This window comes from Dicentrarchus labrax, unplaced genomic scaffold (assembly GCF_905237075.1).
Source record: "Dicentrarchus labrax unplaced genomic scaffold, dlabrax2021, whole genome shotgun sequence".
NCBI lineage: Eukaryota > Metazoa > Chordata > Actinopteri > Moronidae > Dicentrarchus > Dicentrarchus labrax.
In genome coordinates this window covers 6,242,467-6,261,393 of record NW_026136704.1, presented here as the reverse complement: position 1 = coordinate 6,261,393, position 18,927 = coordinate 6,242,467, and the positions used below count along the sequence as shown (strand labels likewise).

General features: G+C 40.8%; 1 protein-coding gene across 2 annotated transcripts in view; it reads left to right on the top strand.

The window, feature by feature from the left end:
* Nucleotides 1-18,549, top strand: part of sorl1 (sortilin-related receptor, L(DLR class) A repeats containing) — a 94,741-nt gene extending 76,192 nt beyond the window's left edge. Inside the window, exons 27-48 of one of the 2 annotated variants that reach the window (XM_051397761.1) lie at nucleotides 622-732; nucleotides 1,374-1,505; nucleotides 2,701-2,832; nucleotides 3,021-3,155; nucleotides 3,637-3,789; nucleotides 3,977-4,153; nucleotides 4,872-5,000; nucleotides 5,249-5,375; nucleotides 5,538-5,707; nucleotides 6,115-6,227; nucleotides 6,550-6,654; nucleotides 6,773-6,839; nucleotides 7,489-7,571; nucleotides 7,677-7,767; nucleotides 7,865-8,055; nucleotides 9,408-9,527; nucleotides 10,655-10,819; nucleotides 11,639-11,813; nucleotides 12,751-12,857; nucleotides 13,741-13,933; nucleotides 14,494-14,706; nucleotides 15,347-18,549. In XM_051397761.1, coding sequence (XP_051253721.1) covers nucleotides 622-732; nucleotides 1,374-1,505; nucleotides 2,701-2,832; nucleotides 3,021-3,155; nucleotides 3,637-3,789; nucleotides 3,977-4,153; nucleotides 4,872-5,000; nucleotides 5,249-5,375; nucleotides 5,538-5,707; nucleotides 6,115-6,227; nucleotides 6,550-6,654; nucleotides 6,773-6,839; nucleotides 7,489-7,571; nucleotides 7,677-7,767; nucleotides 7,865-8,055; nucleotides 9,408-9,527; nucleotides 10,655-10,819; nucleotides 11,639-11,813; nucleotides 12,751-12,857; nucleotides 13,741-13,933; nucleotides 14,494-14,706; nucleotides 15,347-15,414 — 2,957 coding nt within the window. In that variant the 3' untranslated portion in view covers nucleotides 15,415-18,549. Of the gene's footprint in view, nucleotides 1-621; nucleotides 733-1,373; nucleotides 1,506-2,700; nucleotides 2,833-3,020; nucleotides 3,156-3,636; nucleotides 3,790-3,973; nucleotides 4,154-4,871; nucleotides 5,001-5,248; nucleotides 5,376-5,537; nucleotides 5,708-6,114; nucleotides 6,228-6,549; nucleotides 6,655-6,772; nucleotides 6,840-7,488; nucleotides 7,572-7,676; nucleotides 7,768-7,864; nucleotides 8,056-9,407; nucleotides 9,528-10,654; nucleotides 10,820-11,638; nucleotides 11,814-12,750; nucleotides 12,858-13,740; nucleotides 13,934-14,493; nucleotides 14,707-15,346 lie in introns of both variants that reach the window. The other variant, XM_051397760.1, reaches the window with a different exon arrangement.
* The last annotated feature ends 378 nt before the right edge of the window (nucleotides 18,550-18,927 follow it).

The following is an 18,927-nucleotide window of genomic DNA, read 5'->3' as shown; positions in this document are numbered from 1 at the left end:
AAACGATCCCTGTTGGTACATCCCGACCCCAGTAGCAACTCTCCTTCTCTGCTTCTGTGACAGCTCTCTCTCCTGCCCTCCTATTGCTCATTTGTAAAAACGGAGAGAGAGAACAAGAGATTAGTTGTTGAGAAAGAGAAATATCCAGAGCTATACGACTCACAATCCCAATATTATAAAGACAGTGGGAAAAAAGACACTGCCTAGCGAGCCATAGCGGTGGAGATTGGCTCTTTCCACAAATGATTTTAAGCTAATGTGTTATGGTAAACATTTTATTAGTGTGGTATTATGGTATACAGTACCATACAACTGACTTGATGAATTGTTGTGTTAAAGGATACAAAAAAATTTAGCTACAATTAAGCTGCTTTGAAGGTCAGGTAATAGTCCGTTCTAAGAATGTGAATATCAGCTCTTTTTAAAGCTTCAACCAACAACTTTAGTATTAACTGTGTGTATGCACTGTCACACAGGAAACACGAGACACAGACCCACACATTTACCTTATAACAAGGCTGGGCATTTTAGCAGTCATAAACAGCTACAGCTAAAGAACATTAAAGCAATGGTTGTCTGTTAGCAATAATATGGTATTTACTTTATTCTGTGTGTTTTCAGAGAAAACTTTGTGTAATGGCTTCGTCTGCTCCAACCGCACGTGCCTTCCAGCCACCGCACACTGCAACGGCACCCAGGAGTGTTCAGACGGTAGTGATGAGCACAACTGTGGTGAGTGATCCCATTTGTTTAGCAGAATGCACAGTAGTCATCAGATGTGGAGTCAAATGCCTAGTAGTAAATATAAGTTGGTATTACACTAATCACTATTCCAGAGTCCAACAGGACAGTTAAAAAATAAATTGAAGTAATATCCTGTCCAGAAAGGTACTGCTTCTAGAAGAATTACAAAAGTTATACAAATATCAAGAGAGTTTTAGATAGATAAAGGTCTAAATGACCTTTATGTCAGCTAAACATAGGGGAAGCGAAAATTGGATTCATAGAGAACGCAGGCTGTCAAGAGAGTTAGAGGTCAGTTTAAAACAGGCATAGCTGTATGTAACATTTTTTGCAGACTGTTCCACTGCCACATTAAATAAATAGAAAAAAACAATGGAAAGGCTTAATACCAATACGTTCATGCATAGTGTCACTGAGCCTTAGCATATTTTCAGAGAATAAGAATGGGCCAAGAATAGAGCCCTGTGGAACTCTACGGGCCATGTCTAACTTAGAAAATTATTATTTTGTTGTCACTTTCTGCATCTTCTCCACTAGACGCCACCGAAACCTACCGCTGGCCCTTTAAGTATGAAGTTGGAAGAAGTCCTTGTGTGTTGATGAGTCATTTTGCATGTTTTCACCCACAGACCCCCTGTGTACTCGCTACATGGAGTTTGTATGTAAGAATCGAGCCCAGTGTCTGTTTCAGTCCCTGGTTTGTGACGGGATCAAGCACTGTGAAGACGGTTCCGATGAGGACGCAGAGTATGCTGGATGTGGTAAGGAGCACTTACATGCCTTTACTGTATCACTGTATTGTTTTTGAGAAAGACCTCCATTGATTACATTTGTTTCTTGATGATGATGATGAGGATGATGATGATGAGGATGATAGATTAGAGCTGAAACACATTCGGTTTGTTTTTTTTGTTTTTTTTTGCCCTCAATAAACAAGATGTTTATCTGTGAGTTTTGTCCCTTATGACCTTTCACACAATACATTGGTAGAGTTTTGGAGCTGTTCTATCTACATTTGTTTCCTATCCTTTAATCCCTGCTTGTAACCTTTTTACAATCCTTGGAAAACTATTGAAAGAAGTCATCTTAAAAGCAGGTCTGGACAGAAGTGCAACATGTTTTGACTGTTTAGATTCTATAAACTGTTGATTTGTGGGGATGCGATCAATATGTTTTTGGTAAAAGGGCCTTGAGTGTATAGGTGCATACTCTTCCCATCATTTGTTGCCTTTGAATGAGGAAAAACTGCAGTACCTGTATCAGTTGAAGGTATACACCAACAGTGATGTTTATGAAATATGAGCCGCTAAAAGAACTACACTGACAGAAAGATGAAAAAGAAGTTTGATGGGATCAAACATTTAAGTTAACTGGAGGTCACACACCTGTGCACAATAACAGGGACTCATTGAATCAGGTTTATGTGTCAGCAGAAGGTGATATTTGGATCTGTTTACACAGCAACAAGCTGTTCAACAACAGCTGCTCTTTGAGTCACTTGTTTTCTTGGTTGTAAAACTAGTTCTGTAGTATCAGTTTGTCTGACCATGTATCTCTTTGTGTTTCTGCCAAACTCAATGCTACTGGATTCTTATCTGACTTAAACTAAAATCTATTCAAATCATGTAGTTTATTATCTGAGTTAATGATCATTGTATAAGGGGAAAATCACACAAATAGATGAAGAAAAATAATGTAAATGTATTTCCCTCAAATTCCCACATTTGTTATTTTGTTTAGTTTGTTAAATAGCATTTTATATATTTTCCTCACACATTTAAAACTCATTAGCTGTTTATCCATACATTTCCATCAAACAAACAAGCAAAAAAACTTATTCTGCTTCACACCTACAATGTAATACATACATTGAGGGTGTACACACATTTTTTCAGTGCTATGCTGCAACATTCTGATTTTTGTAACCTGCTAACGTGCCCCTGTGTTTTCTCACAGCCACGCCGTCTGAGTTTGGCAAAGTGTGCGACGCGTACACCTTCCAGTGTGCCAATGGAGTGTGTGTGAGCCTGGAGTGGAAGTGTGACGGCATGGACGACTGTGGGGATTACTCTGATGAGGCCAACTGCGGTGAGGAGGAAGGGTTTATGCAGAAATACTGAAGAGCACAACTATTGTTTATCCTTTATTATACACTGTATACACATGTTGAACAGATAACAGATACACAGTAGGTTACTTTTGTTGCTGCTGAGTCTTCTGAAGAGTTATGTGGAAGCAGCAGTATCTGATGCTAACGTTTGCTCTGTGTGCTACAGCTGCCCCCACTGAGGTCCCGGGCTGCTCCAGGTATTTCCAGTACGAGTGTAGAAATGGACGCTGTATACCAACGTGGTGGAAGTGTGACGGAGAGAACGACTGTGGGGATTGGTCTGACGAGGCCCAGTGTACAGGTACAGTTAGTCTGTCATAAGACTACTTGGTTGTTAAAAGCAACATAAGCATTTAGTTTAAGTTATAAGTGACATCACTTCCTATAACCTTAGTATTAACAATGACAAACTTGTAATCTGTTACAGCACACCATGTAATGCGACGTCCTTAGTTTGACGTGGACCGTCACACATTGTACCCTCATCCCTCTGTTTTCCATCACTGTCTCGTAATTAAAGGACCCTTCCTAAGTCCCGCCCCCTTTTGCTCTGTGCTCCAATAACAGTCAGAACCTCAGTCGACTTTCTCCTTTCCTGTACTTAGATATGCTATATGTTAGGCTAATCTATGTTGAAAGGACAACCACATTTTGAAAATGGTTAAAAGACGAAAGTGACATATGTATAGCCACATCTTAAATTAGTTGTTTAGCTCTCTATTTTGTTCATATTTTGAAATGACCAAACTCTTCTTCTTAAACTTGAATCTCCATCCTTGTAGGTGGTGTTACTCCTCACACTGTAGCCCCTGGTCCCTCTACTTGTGCCCCCAACCGCTTCCACTGTGGATCTGGAGCTTGTATCATCAACACCTGGGTGTGTGACGGCTACGCTGACTGTCCCGACGGCAGCGATGAGCTGGGATGCCCCACAGGTACACACTCTGTCTGTTGATCGGTTGAGGTTCATGACTTATGTGCAACAAGGAGATTTCAAATTTAGTTGAGCAAACTGAACAAACCTGAATAAAATATACAGTTAAAAAGAAAATAAGAATAACACCAATAAAGTAACACAAATGTGAATGCCCACTGTAACATTCTGTGTTTCTGTGACAGCAGCTAATGGCTCTGTGACGCTGGCTCCAGTACCCACCCAGGCCCTTCCTCCCCCGCCCTCCCCTGGTCGCTGCAGTCGGGGTCAGTTCCTGTGTCGCCGACCCCCACTTTGCATTCCAGACTGGCAGCGCTGCGATGGCCAGCTCCACTGCCAGGACGGCTCTGATGAAGCCCACTGCCGTGAGTCTCAGCGGTTCCCAACCTTTGTCCTCAGTGCACCCCTTTTCTATCATTTACTAAACTGGTGACCCCTGTGTGACATATTTTATGGATATTTCATATTATATTCCAAACTGTACAATAACCCAAACAGTGAAGTCAGTAACTGCAAGAAGTTGGTGTAAAACAAGTTATCACTTTGAATGAATTTCAAGCATTTCCTGTATTATCTATTTTGTATAATTTCTAACAATCATAGAACCTTAATAGGCTTCTTTTTGAGATATTCAGTGTTTTCTTGTCCCAGACACTGATGATTTCCTTTATTTTACGTTTACTTTCCTTCACAGAATTGAACCAGAGTTTGAGATATAGGCCTACTGTGTATATTTTTTTTTAGTTTTCTATCACCTTAAAATCAAGAAGCCCTGTCCCCCAGGTCGGGAACCACTGCTGAACACCTGCAATCACAAAACACATACAAAGAAAAAAATGTGTATTTGGCAAAAATTTCTATTGATCATGTTAACAAAAAAAAAAAAACAGGGACCAATACCCTGTTCCTTCATATCCTTTGTAAAACAATTTTTGTCACTAAACGATGTAAAATAGATCTTTAGTTGCATTCATAATGGTCTTAAAAAGTCTTAAATGTAACCTGTTGACAGCTGCAGAGAACCTGTATTCAGATATTCCAATAACAAGAACAGTGAAGTAAAACCCGTTTCTCTTTGTCCAGCCACTCGTGGGCCTCTGTTCTGCATTAACGGGACTCGCTGCTCTGACGGTGAGGCCTGTGTGCTGGACAGTGAGAGGTGTGACGGCTTCCTGGACTGCTCCGACCACAGCGACGAGGACAACTGCACCCGTAGGTCCCAGATACTCTCACTATGACCACGTGTGTTTAGATTACATGCAGGTTGTTAGAATTAGCCTTCAAAAGCAACGTGAACCACTCAGGGTGAGCTCCATTGTCAGGGCTACTTGAGTATTTTGAAAGCAGTGCAAGGCTGCCACCTGCTGGCTACTAGCATTCATTTCAGGCTGTGTGTGTTTCATTTAACACTCAAATGAGCATCCTAAACATTATAATGCATCTTTCCCCCATTTGCGTAGTGGACACATTGGCCTATAAAGTCCAGAACCTCCAGTGGACCCCAGACTTCCTGGGTGCCATCACTCTGACCTGGTCTCGCCCCAAAAACCTTCCTCTGGACTCCTGCTACTTCCTCATATACTACAGGTGAGCCAGCATCTTTGCACCAACTGAATGATGCAGGAGGCATTTACTACTACTGCAATGTGCAAGTTCATTATTATTATTATTATTATTATTATTATTATTATTATTGTTGTTGTTAATAACAATGAAACATTTTTGCTGATGTTGTGTTTTTGTCATCAGGCTCGTGGGCACCCAGCAGTGGACCATCATGGACACTCACAGCAACAAGACCAGCTACAAACTGAACGTGCTGAAACCAGACACCACGTACCATGTCAAGGTGCTCACTCAGTGTCTCAGCAAGCTGCATAAGAGCAACGAGGTGATCACAGTGAGGACGCCAGAGGGACGTGAGTATTTTTTACGGGAACCAGAACATGGTTCACATGTTTTTCAGTCTTTATTGAAATAAATGTGTACAAGTTGCTATTACCACCCAACAAAACATTTAGTTATCTTCTTCCAAATTTACAACCACAACCGAAATTACCTACTGTAGTTGATAAATATTAATATTGTTTTTCTGAATCCACATTATGAGAAGACGGCATCAGAATGGACATGTCAGTATCAGTTGTCCACAAGCACAGAGTATGGAAGTGTGGAAAAGTGTTAATCTGAGCTGAAATGTGTTGACTATTAAATATTGTATTGAACACCCCAACGTGTTCACTGACACATATAGTTCTCATCCAATAGACAGTAGACATGTTTTCACTCTGGTTGATGACTGCGTGTTTTTCTGTGTATCCTGCAGTGCCCGACCCGCCCAGGAACCTGCAGCTGTCTTGTGATAACGGTAAAGACGGGACGGTGGAAGTTTCCTGGACCCCTCCCGACAAAGGACACGGCCTCATCAGAGAGTACATTGTGAGTCCTTTTCATCAGCGTGGCACAGATTCATTTGACTTCACTATTTAGTTGCCATGAGAAACGCAACTCTCTGCATGTTTATCCTCCTTTAGTAAACAACACACTCTCTCTCTTGTTTGATATCATATCACATTTCATTTGACAATGATGTTTTACACACAGCTGTTTTGTCACACACAAGCTCATGGATTCTGCATCTGCTGTAAACTACCGTATGTCTCACACATCTGTGTGTGTGTGTGTGTGTGTGTGTGTGTGTGTGTGTGTGTGTGTGTGTGTGTGTGTGTGTGTGTGTGTGTGTGTGTGTGTGTGATGTCAGGTTGAGTACAGCGAGCGAGGAGGTCTTGATTGGACGTCACAGAGGTGCACCGCCACCAAGACTGAGGTGAAAGAGCTGCAGCCAGACACTCAGTACAGGTTCAGGGTAAGACACACACACACACACACACACACAGACTTCCTTGTACCACTCCACTTTGACATTGTGATATTCTCATATGCAGTACAGTGTGTTTAAACATATCTGTGATGCTGTCTCCCAGGTGGCAGCGGTGACCAGCCGAGGCGTGGGCAACTGGACTGAGGTTAAATCCATTACCCCTAAGAAAGGTGAGCTGGTCTCCCCAACAGTGTCTCACACATACGCACACACTCCGATTTGGAAAACCTTTCCAACACTGCCACTTACTGGTGTTTAGTAGGTATTTCAGGTTGTGCAGGTGTGCAGAGTTACACCAGTGTTTGTAATGTGAATGCTGCATGTGAGATAGTTCGTCTCCCCTGCCTGTCCTTTAGGGGATTCAGATGTTTAATTGTTTTGAGGATTTCTTTGTCCCATTCATCAGAAACACCTTGAAAACCACTCGGGTTCAATTCCAGCCATCTCTGTCTCTCCCCCTTTCCTGGCTACCTTTGGCTGTCACTATCCATTAAAGACATAAAGAATTAAATAAAATAAAACCATAATGAATCAACATTTTAGCTCAGGTTCTCATTAGCAGGAAGTGTCCTATTATACATTTTGAAAATAAAGCTAGTTATTACTAGACATGGATAAAAAAGGTGGAAGAACTAAATTGTCATTGTGGTCCCTTCAGTGTAATGTACATTCAGATCCATCAGAGGATCCACTCTGTTGCTCTTTTCATTAATACAGATATTACGTTTTTTCTTTGCTTGAATCCATCGGAAATAAAACAAACATGCAAATAAAATGAAGCGTTAACTTCCACTTTGACCGGCTCTGTCTCTGCTGCAGCTCTGCCTCCTCCCTCTGTGATTGCTGACAGCATCACCGCCGACTCCATGAGCCTTTCATTCAGCTTCAACTCCCAGTACGAGGTGAGAACTTCTCTCGGAAACACCTCTTCAGTGTGTTATCTCACAGTCTTGTGCCTGTCTGTGTCTGTGTAAACACGACTGATGTCTCTCTTGTGTTTCTTTAAGGTGAAACAGTACATAGTGATTCTGTCCTGGCAGTTTGACACGCATGTCAAGGAGAACAAGAACTACACAGTCAGAGAGGGGATCCTCAAAGGTACTGTTAGTGTAGGATTCTTCATCCAGGTGAATTTTTATCAAGCATTACACACATTTTTGAATGAATGAAATGAACGTGTGCCGCCTGTTTCCAGCTACAAACATGACAGCGGGGACAGTGTATGAGGTGGCTGTGTGGGCTCACACCAGTATAGGAGACAGTCCCACCGCCCTGTCCCATCATCAGACCGCCGGCACCCAACCAGACCGGCCCCTCCTCAAAGCCCGGGCCCTCAACCAGACGGCTGTGGACTGCAGCTGGACCATCAGCGGACCTCCTGCTCAGGTAGACCTCAATGCATCAATTTATCATGATCCATGCACAGGGATAAAGTATCAACAGATTCCCAAAATGGTTAGATGGTGTAGGGAAAACACATAAAAAATTTTTTTAAAAAAAATTTTTATTTATTTTTTTTAATATTTACAATTTTAAACTAAAGACGAAATATGTTTTGAAATTATGATAAATTTATAGGGCCATCCAAATGCTTATATAAGTATACACTTATGACAGAGTCTGCTCATTGTGCCCAAAACTTGGCAGTCGCAAGATACATCTGAGGGGTCACAAGCAAGTCCCATGTGTCCTGGAAAATTTAGAGACTAGTTTTCATAGGAAAACCTGGAAATTGATTGACCAAATACCATGGAAATAATCTTATGCTGTCCTTGTAGTTTAGCCCCTCTCTCACCTGCATAAATCTAGGGGCATATTTAGTTTGAAAGTCAACAGCTGCACAGTGTGACACTTCAACGTGGGTTAACCAGACCTGAAGCAGAATGGAAAAACATTTTAAACACTCCCTTTTCATTTCAGCTATCTCAGTCCATGTTGTTGTTCACACCAGACGCAGAGTGGAACAAACTTGCATTGATCTTCTCAGAGTCATAATGAACCTGAAACACTTTATCATGAACCTTACATTGTTAAAAAAAGGAGACATAAAACTAGACTTTAAGTCAGTTCGAGGCCTACCGGCAAATATATATTTCAAACTATTTCTGAGCAAGTGCAGTCCTGTATGAAAAAACTCCTGGAAAATGATATTTTTTTAAAGAGCGGGAACCTCGTCAAGTGTAAACCCACTGTGACGTCACCCATTGGTTGTGGACAACCGTTTTGAAGCCTTGAGTTTGGCATTATGGCCATTATAATCTTGTGTTTTTTTTGGAGCTAGAATTGACCACATTCTCGAAACTGATAACTGAGCTAATAACTTAAGTAAGAAGTTTGTCATTACAGTCAATACAAATTCACCTATTTTTGCAACCAGTGGAGTCACCCTCTGCTGGCGATTAGACAGAATGCAATGTTCCACATTGGTTTAACTTCCCAGACTCAGAAGCTCTGTTCACTAATCATATACAATCAATGGTCACAAGATAATTAACATAATGACACATTTAAATATTCCTGGGCCACTATTAAAACATTTTGATTAAATTTGAAAAATATTACAAAAATGAAACCACCTGAATAAATCAAATCTAGAGACGCAAGTAGACATTGCTTTATTTCAAGAGTTTATAGACCAAAAAGCCTGCATACCTCTGCACTAACAATGCTTCCACGTAGAGTAAAAAGGATCACGTTCCACTCACTAAAGCACCTTTTTCTTCTGGGTTTGTGTGTAGACATACGGTGTGTTTTACGCTACATCCTTCCTGGACCTGTACCGCAGTCCTCGTCAGGTCCACACCACCTCTCTTAGCCTGACTGTCACAGTAGACAGCGATGAGCAGTACCTCTTCCTGGTGAGTCTTCTCAACATCCTACCAGCTTCCTCTAAGCCCTTTACCAACTGTTTCACCATCAACAGCCTGATCCACGTCTTTGTTTGTCCTGAATTATATATTATATGATTGAGTATTTGCTGATGCTGAACACTGCACCAATACTTTTGTTTAAGTGAAGTTTATTACCCATGTGTACTTAAATCAATCCAGCGTTCATTCTGGGGAGACGTTTGGGCAGATGTTTGAACCCCCAAATGTCTCTAGTGAAACCATTCACATCTTTCAGCCTATCCCTCAGTGTTTTCACACTAAAAAGCCAAATTTCTTCCAGCAGAAATGTCTGTGTGAAGATAACATGTAGGGGGAAAAGGAGGGTTAAATTACCCCCAATCTTTCCTCCTTAAAAGAAGAAAGTCAGAGCAGCACAAGTCTAAATTATTCGGTGTCAAATTGGAGGAATGCAGGTGCAAATGGGAAGCGTGATCTGTCTGCTGTGTGAGCTGCTGTGGGAGTTGATCAAAGCGACATGAATGATTGAAGAATGAATTTAAATTCAACCACTTTAGCGTGTTTAACTGCAGGTACACTGTATTCAAACTAGGGCAGGGATCTCAAGCTGCCCTCCGTCCCCCTCCCTCCGGCATGTGACATGATGTGAAAAATATAATACAACCCAGCCCGCAAGATTATAGGGCCCTATTGAAACTGAAGGAATTATTATTTATTAATTTTAAATGCATTTTTAGTGCCCACAACATGCTCTAGAACTCGTGGCACAACGTGGCAATGCTGAAAATGTACTTTTACATGGGTATCGCATAGGTAGGGTATAACTTGACCACGCCCCTAAATGCAGCCCCCAAGGCACTTTTTACTGATATGGATGAAAATCAGTGATTACATCTGTAATCTTTACAGATCATCATGTCTGACATATGTATTTGCATTTGCCTCCCATAGACAGCCAATGTAGTAATAATTCAATTATATAAACAGACATCATGTTAGTAGTGGAAGTTCTGTTGGACAATAATTACCCAATTATGTCAACAAATTGTAATGTTGGCCTGTTCCGTCATTGTATGACTTACACATTTTGTGGTCCGGAGCCGCCATGACATGTCATTTTTTCGGTCTGCATTCAGGTCCGTGCCGTTACTCCTTTCCTGGGTCCTCCCTCCGACTACGCTGTGGTGAAAATGATTCCCAACGAGAGGCTGCCGCCCAGGAACCTCCATCGCGTGCGAGCAGACAAGACACAGGCCATGCTGAAGTGGCAGCCGCCCTACGACGCCCCGAACTCACCTCTGGTACCACACTGTCATGTTCCTGTGATATTGATACATGATGATAAGAATCAAGATAAACAACAAACAAGAGAAGGACTGCATTCTTTTCGCCTTAGAATCAGTTATGCAAATCCTGATGTTTACACCTGTGCTGGCAGGTGCCTTTAATCCAGAGCAGGACATTTCATGGGAAACTAATCAGGTTTTAAATCTGATTTATTTGTTTATTCGAAAGGTTCTCAGGAATACATAATCTAATTATTTGTCACTCTGTATAGACTTTATAATTTGTATCAATACCTCTGTAATACTAGACTGAATATTTCAAATCGTGTTTCTATGTACCCGACTTTACCCAACTCTGATGATACACAACAGGGTTCCCACCAGGTTCCCACACATCCTGGAAAACCTGGAAATTTAGAGACTAGTTTTCCAGTCATGGAAAGACCTGGAGATTCATTAAAGTGGCCAAATATCCTGAAAAAAAAATCTATTTGGTCTGGGAAAATTGCATTTTAGCCTGTGCTGTGGTTTAATTAATGTTGTGGTTAGAGGAAAACTTTAGTCAATTCGGAAAGCGGAAGAATTAGCTGTGGTGAGAACAGCCAAGCCACAAAAGCAAGCTAATGCGGAGTGTCCCATAAACGCTGACCATCTACCACCATTTATAAGCAAGTGCTGTCCTGTATTGTCAAGAAAAGCTCCTGGAAAATGTCCTGGAAAAGTTCTTGGAAATGATTTCTTAAAAAGACTGGGAACTTGTTTTGTAACCGTATCTGTTTTTGTTTTTGTTTTTGTGTCTTCCTGTCCTCTCTCTGGCTGTCTGCGCATCTGTAGACGTATGCGATCCACGTGCGGGACGTGATCCGTAAGGTGGAGCGGGACTACAAACTGACAACCCAGAACAACACAGTGGAGTACCTGCTGAAAGACCTGGAGCCAGGCGGAAGATACAGCGTCTCTGTCCGCCTGCGCAACATGACCAAGGAGGCCAGCTTCACCCTCAGCACAGGTACACTCACTGGATACAAGCTGTGTGTGCATCACAAGTCAAGCCACCCCTTTTCTGTCAACTGACAACCCCTGACCTCCTATTTTATGAATATTTTATATTATATTCAATGAATTACAATAACAGTAGGGAACAACTGATAAACTGTACAATGAACCAAAACAGTGAACTGAGCATCATGGATGAATTTTAAGCAGATTATTTCCTGTGAATATTCATAAAAGATTAGGTTTTTTTTTTAACAGTCATACATATTTAACATGTTTTTGGTTTTGGAAGGAAAATTAAAAAAAGACTTCATCCTCCAAAATCTTGAGATGCTATTTATTGGCCTTACTACTCTACAATACTTCAGCATGTGGAGAAATCTAAAACTTGGCAGGCACCCTATGCTTAGTGACAGTTGCTTAGCTATGTTCGGACAGCTGCTGTACAGTGGGTAAAGCCAACTGTCAAGTGATTAGTCAATCAACAGAGAAATAATTGGCAGCAAATAAACTAAGAAATGTAAGTAATTAAGTAAAGATTTGTAGGTTCCAGATTTTCTGTGTCTGTTTGGATTTACAGCTTTTATCGATCCCTGTTCCGATAAATGAAGCAATAGAGAGCTGACGCCTTGTTCTCGTGACAAGCAATATGCTAATTTTGTAACATTTTAAGCAGAGAAAATACATAAATTGATACAATTGAAATGAAAATAATCCTGAAAATCCTGTTTCACTGTGTGCAAATTCATACATCTGGTTAGGATTGTGTAACACAACACATTCCATGGCACTGTCTGTGTTTGTGAGTGTGGTGCAGGCTCAGGGCTTTCACTGCTAAGAGATTAAGTTCCAACATAATTAAGTATGACCAGTCACTTCATATAAGCTATACATGTACAAATAAATATATTGCTTAAAAAATATTTTTAAAAATTCTCCCTCTGCTGCAGTTCCTCTTCCAGCTCCTGAAGCCGTGAAGATTTTGACAGAAAAAGACCACGTGTTCCTCTTCTGGAAGAGCTTGGCTGTCAGAGAGAAGGGCTTCAATGAGAGCAGGGTGAGACGCCACTGACCAATATCTTTGGTTCAATATGAGTGTCTACTACTGTACTTGTCTAGGTATAAGACCTTTGTGCTCCAACAGCTGAGCAAGCCTCGGTCAGAACCTCAGTTAACTTTCTTCTTTCCTGTACTTAGATATGCTATGTGCTAGACTCGTCTGTGTTCAAAACACAAACACATTTTTAAGATGGTTAAAAGGTAAAAGTGACATATGTATAGTTGCATCTTTAGTTAGCTAATGTTAGCAAAACACTAGCTACCTAGCTAGCTAATTTACATTCATTGTTAACTGGCAAGTAAGCTGGTTAGCTTGTTAGCTAGTATTTTGCTACATAGTAAAACACTAACATTAACTAGCTAGTAAATCTACATTACGGTAATTGTTAGCTAGCTAGTTACATCTAATAGCTAATGTTAGCAAAATAAAAGCTAGTTAGCTAGCTAACAATTGATTGACTGATGTGATGTTTCACTTTATCTTTGAGCCATCTTCAAAGCGTGGTTTCTTTCCAAGATAGATTAGCCTAGCATATAGCATATTTAAGTACAGGAAAGGAGAAAGTTGAGCGAGGTTCTGACTGACTGTTATTGGAGCACAGAGCAAAATGGATTCATTGATTAATAGACAGTGAGGGAAAACCGAGGGATGGGGAACAACGTGTGATAGTCTACATCAAACCAGGGACCTCGTGTTTACATGGTGTGCTGTAACAGATTACAAGGAGGATTTGGGTCGATTATATAATATAATATTATTATTATATATAAAAATGGCAAGATCTAATCAGCAAGCACAGCAGTAGAAACCCACAGTCCAAAAGAAGCATATTAAGTGTGTGGTTTTTGCTCTTCCATCAACCTCTATATGCTGTTTATAGGGGTACGAGGTGCATGTGTATGACAGTGTGACCAACCAGACGTCCTACCTGGGAAACACCACTGAGACCTATTTCCGCATCAGCAGCCTGCTGGTTGGACACAACTACACTTTCTCTGTGCAGGCCCGCTGCCTGCTCAACGGCCAGCTGTGTGGGGAACCTGCACTCCTGCTATATAACCAGCTGACAGCAGGTAGTGGAACCTTTTTATTTTTCTGATGTAGCCCACAGTCTAGTCAGATGAACTCAAGTACCCCTTCATCAACTCCACCAATGGTTCTAAATCTGTTGATTTCAATTGATTTTAAACTAGATGGTATTTAACACTATTGATAATAGAAGTCAATATTAATAAAATACTTATTTTCATACAGTTAAACTTTCAGTGTTTTGGTTTGTTTAACATTTGCACTACTTGCTGAATGTTTCAGCCATTTATCCATTTTTAGTTAACTTTATCCCTTACTTTAAGCTATTTCAACCATTTATGACTTTTACACTTCTTACTAATTAGTTTCCATGCACATCTGCTGTTCAGGTGTTACAGCTGACTCAATATGTTGACATATATTTTTAATTAAATTATAATTTCAATTTATTCAAATGAGTTACTCCACAATATTTTCACATGCCCTCTGGCAACTGCAGAGGTGTACCCCTGGTTGGGAGTCCTTGCTGTAATAATAAATCTGAAAGAAAACACAGACTTGCTTTCCCATTTATACTGTACTTGTCACTTTCCCACCTCTCCAGGGGCCAGCGATGCCTCCCGTGCTGAGGGCCACTCAGGAGACATGGCAGCAGTGGTGGTCCCTGTCCTCTTCCTGCTGCTGCTCGGAGTGTGCGGTGGCTTGGTGGTGCTCTACCTCCGACACCGCCGGCTGCAGAACAATTTTACCGCCTTCGCAAACTCCCATTATAACTCCCGCCTGGGCTCTGCAATCTTCTCCTCCGGGGATGAACTGGGTGAGACAATCAGATAGTTTTGACGCTGTGGCCTGACACCGCAGAGATCATTGGGGTTCAGTACCTGGTGGCAGTACTTTGATTGGCCGCTTCAGGGAGTGCAATTTACACAATTGCGCTGCATTGGCAACTCCCAGGGGTTGGTCGGGGTGCCTGCAAAGTGTCGAAGGTGGGGATTCTAAGGGAGCTGTCACTGACAGGTGTAAAAGGCATGTTCCGATGCAAATTGGAGGAGGCACATGGTCCACCAACAGGGGAATGGCAAAAAATAATTGGGAAGAAAAGTAAGAAGTGATTATACGGAGTTGAGATGTCTGGTATGGATCCACCTATCAGAACTGTTGCTGTCTGAAACCAGAGAAAGACAAATGGTTTATGATTCAAGACCATTTACGTACTGCAGAAATTATTAATTAATTTATGGTTAAGTTTACCACTTTCCGAGCAGAAGTAGTTTTGTTTTTTGCCCCAACTTAAGCAAACTGTGACTGAAAACTGAAGTTAAAATTTGTCATACAAGTCTAAAAAAAGTCTAATTTTGTGCATCCCCAATTATTTATAGAAAAATATTGATTAGCTTTAACAGCAAAGATTTTTTCTTAAACATTTCTTCTTCTTTTCTCCCTCTCTTCCTCTCAAGGTGATGATGATGAAGATGCTCCCATGATCAGCGGCTTCTCAGATGACGTTCCCATGGTCATTGCGTAGCAAGACGTCCCTCCATTACCTGTTTCTCTCTTCTCTTCTCCCCCTCTCTTCTTCTGCCCCCACTCCCCTTTTACTCCCCATCACTCCCCTATCAGTGGCGCGGTACGATGGAGTGAAGAGGAAGCGGGCGGAAACTTCGCCGCCATCCCATATCTGTCGATGGGAAACAACACAGATGAGCAGGAAACATGAAGAAAAATGGAAAAGAGAGAAAGAGATATTTTTCAAATATACAATGCACTTTTTTTGGATGCGCAATAACTTATTTTTTATAATATTAAATATATATATATATGGGGTCAAAAAAGGACTGTGAGGAAGAGGTGGACACTGAAGCAAACTGTGAAGGATTTGAGTTTGTCGAGCGTGCCAGGGAAAGAGAGACCCTATTTGTAATGCAAACTCACTATCCATAGGAGCGGTTCATTGCTTAAAGCCAAAAAAGGCATCCAGAGACTGGAATATAGAATGCAGAAAACACACATTAAAAAAAACAAAAAACAAATATATAGACAAATGCTGTATACAATATGTACAAATAGAAAATATCAGAGCAGTAATTGTTACATATTTTGGTAATAGTACAGTGTGTACTATAGCGGTATATGTAACTGGTGGCCAGTGCGAGGCAGTTGGAAGAATTAACTGTGGATCATGTTCCATCATTTATAAATTCTGAATTGTTTGTCTATTTGAATGATCAGCAGTTTAGAAAGTGTTGATTGTTATAAACGCATTAACAAAGTTTTTGACACTCGCAGCTCAACCAAACAGCCCAGTGATTTGATTTACCAGTGGCACCATGCAGTGTCCTCATAGATACACCTTTATTTTCCACCACCAGCACACTGTTGTATGTCTGTATGTAGAGGCAACACATGTACTATGATAGGAGAATATTCCTGGCTGTGAGTGGGAGAGAATCCCTCACAGCACTGTTGAGATCATCAGAACTATTTGTAAATATTGGCTTTTAATATGTCCTTTCCTTGTAATGCTGCACCATATCATTCTGTAAAATGTGTATTTTTTCTTTTTTTTTTTTTTTTTAACGTTCAGGGCCACAAATTATCGTCCCCAGCATTTTGCCATAGCTGTAGTCGTAGAGGAAGTGGGTTCTCAGGGAACTGTGTCGGAGTGGACACCAGCGCAGCACCACCATCACCACCATGGCTTAGGCAGCACTGTTCATATACTGTTGAATAGATAAAGAAACCTTTTGAAAGGGTACTGGATCTGCTGTGTGTGGGATGACTGGCAGATGAAGATTATTGTCAGTAGTTGTGATGAAGAGTCAGGCTCACCATCTGGTTTAGAAAAAGATTTAAAGGGTTAATTCAAACAGTCACAAAAATACATGTCTGAACTGACGGTAGTATCTAGTAATGCAGATAGTTTTGTTTATATTTTCTTCGGTTTTTACATTATTTGTGCGATTTTAACTGCAGCATGTCTTTCCAGAAACAGTGTGCTTGCTACTATACATTGAGTTTTACTGGAATACTTTCTAATGAAAACTAGTAGCTCTGTTGACACTGTGGTTTATCTGTTTATCACACCAGAAAGTGGCTCAATTCATTTACATATCCTCATGAAATAGGGCGCAGTTCAGTGGAAGTTTTTTAACATTAATGTGGGGCTAGTTGGCAAGCTATTTGCGGGCTGGCAAGCTAACCAGCGTTATGCTAGCTAGCTGTTAACATGCTAGCACTAGCCAGCCTGAACAGGCAACCAGGCTAGCTTGTTATCCAGTTAGCAAAACAGGGTTAACAGGGACACTGTTTCTGGAAAGAAAATTTAAAATGGAAACTTGTCAAGCTGTGGGCACCACAAATGACATTTTTAATCCAACTGCATGGCTAGACACTACGATGCGACGAAACACGTGTTTTTGTCATTTGGATGCTTCCTTTAAGTACGTGAGACCAATCTTTAGTACCAGTCGATATCGTCTCTCTGTATAGAGTCTAAGTGTTGCACGTCTGTAAATGTATCAACACAAAAATAGATTTTTGGGAGTCATCGTCTTTGTTCTGCTCCTCACCCTCCTCACCCGAGTCTGTACTGTAGTCCATTAACTGATATTTGTGTTTTGCCTCTCGGCTTGAGCCATTTGAATTGATGGTGTTCTGCTTTCTATTGACCTTGTTCTTGTTTTGTTTGTAAAGATGTCTTCATGAATGTATTTTATATCTGTACTTTTTACGGTACTGTCCCAGCTCATTATGCTACTATCACCGCCTGTGAAGTTAATGCACACTCTCTGGTTTTTGCCCTCGCTACAATGTATCAGTAACCCATCCCACTGTGGACAACAAACTTTTTTGTCATTACTCTGTAGACTGGCCTCTGCAGACAAACCTTACTGTTTTAACACAAGCCCAATTTACTAACCCCCGAGCAACAAAGCATTTTTGTCAGAGCCCACATATTTCCTGCATTGTATTACTTTCCTCATCTCTTTATTCCCCAGATTGTTAAACGGTGTCTGTACTGACATATAAGGTTTCCTCGAAACTTAAGCTTGATTGAACGCAGCTCCTCACCCTGTTCATTACGTACTTTGTTCTGTTTTCTTGGCCTTAAAAACAGATTTTCTGGCATTAATGCTGTTTTTTGTTGGGTTTTTTTTGGTTTTTTTGCTCTGTTTTCTAATGTTCTGTTTTGCCACATAATGCCTTATTAGAACACATTGGGTTTCTATGTAATGTACTGTTTGTATGATAGAACACAAGTGCACATGCATGCATACACACTCGTACTCGAGGCTAAGGAGGATGAAGAGGAGGTTACTGCTAGGGCATTTTGTCAGATCACTGCTCCTTTCTGTGTCGGCTGCTGTGAGTCAGCCTCTCACTCTCTTTTTAGTCAGGTTTTACACATGTACAAAGTATAATTATTGGTTATTATGTGACCGTTTGCTCCCCACTTGTCTTAATGTCGACTCTCGTCAGATAGTTTGCTTTAAAATGTCGTTGGGCACAGAGTTTGATCATGTTGGACTTGGCCATGTTTGAAGATGTTAATGTCTTGCTTGCTTATCTCGGAGGTTGCAAGTACAATGAGATGTGTGGAGAACCAGTGTGAGGTGTTTTAAAAACCACTTATACTGAAATAAACTTGCGGAAAATCCAACTCTCTCGTCCCTTTCTTTTATTCTGTGAAGGAAGATTCATAATGTCAGTAACAGATGTAGAAATATAAGGAACAGTTGTGTTTTCTCACTGAGGAATGTAGAGAGAAGATTTGGTGTCATGTATGATCAAAGTGCAAGAAGCATGAACACTAACATACAGTATACAGATGGTATGTGTTTGCCTCCCACATGAACCCTGGGAGACCATAAGGGGTGCCCTAGGAATGACCCTGAAAGGTAAATTGGAGCATGAAATGCCACAATAATCTTATTGTAGTATTTAATTATAATCAATTCATAAAATAACCAATAAAAAACTGTTATTCTATTGTTTCTTGTATTAACATCTACACTTCCCATTTTGTGTTTGATTCTGT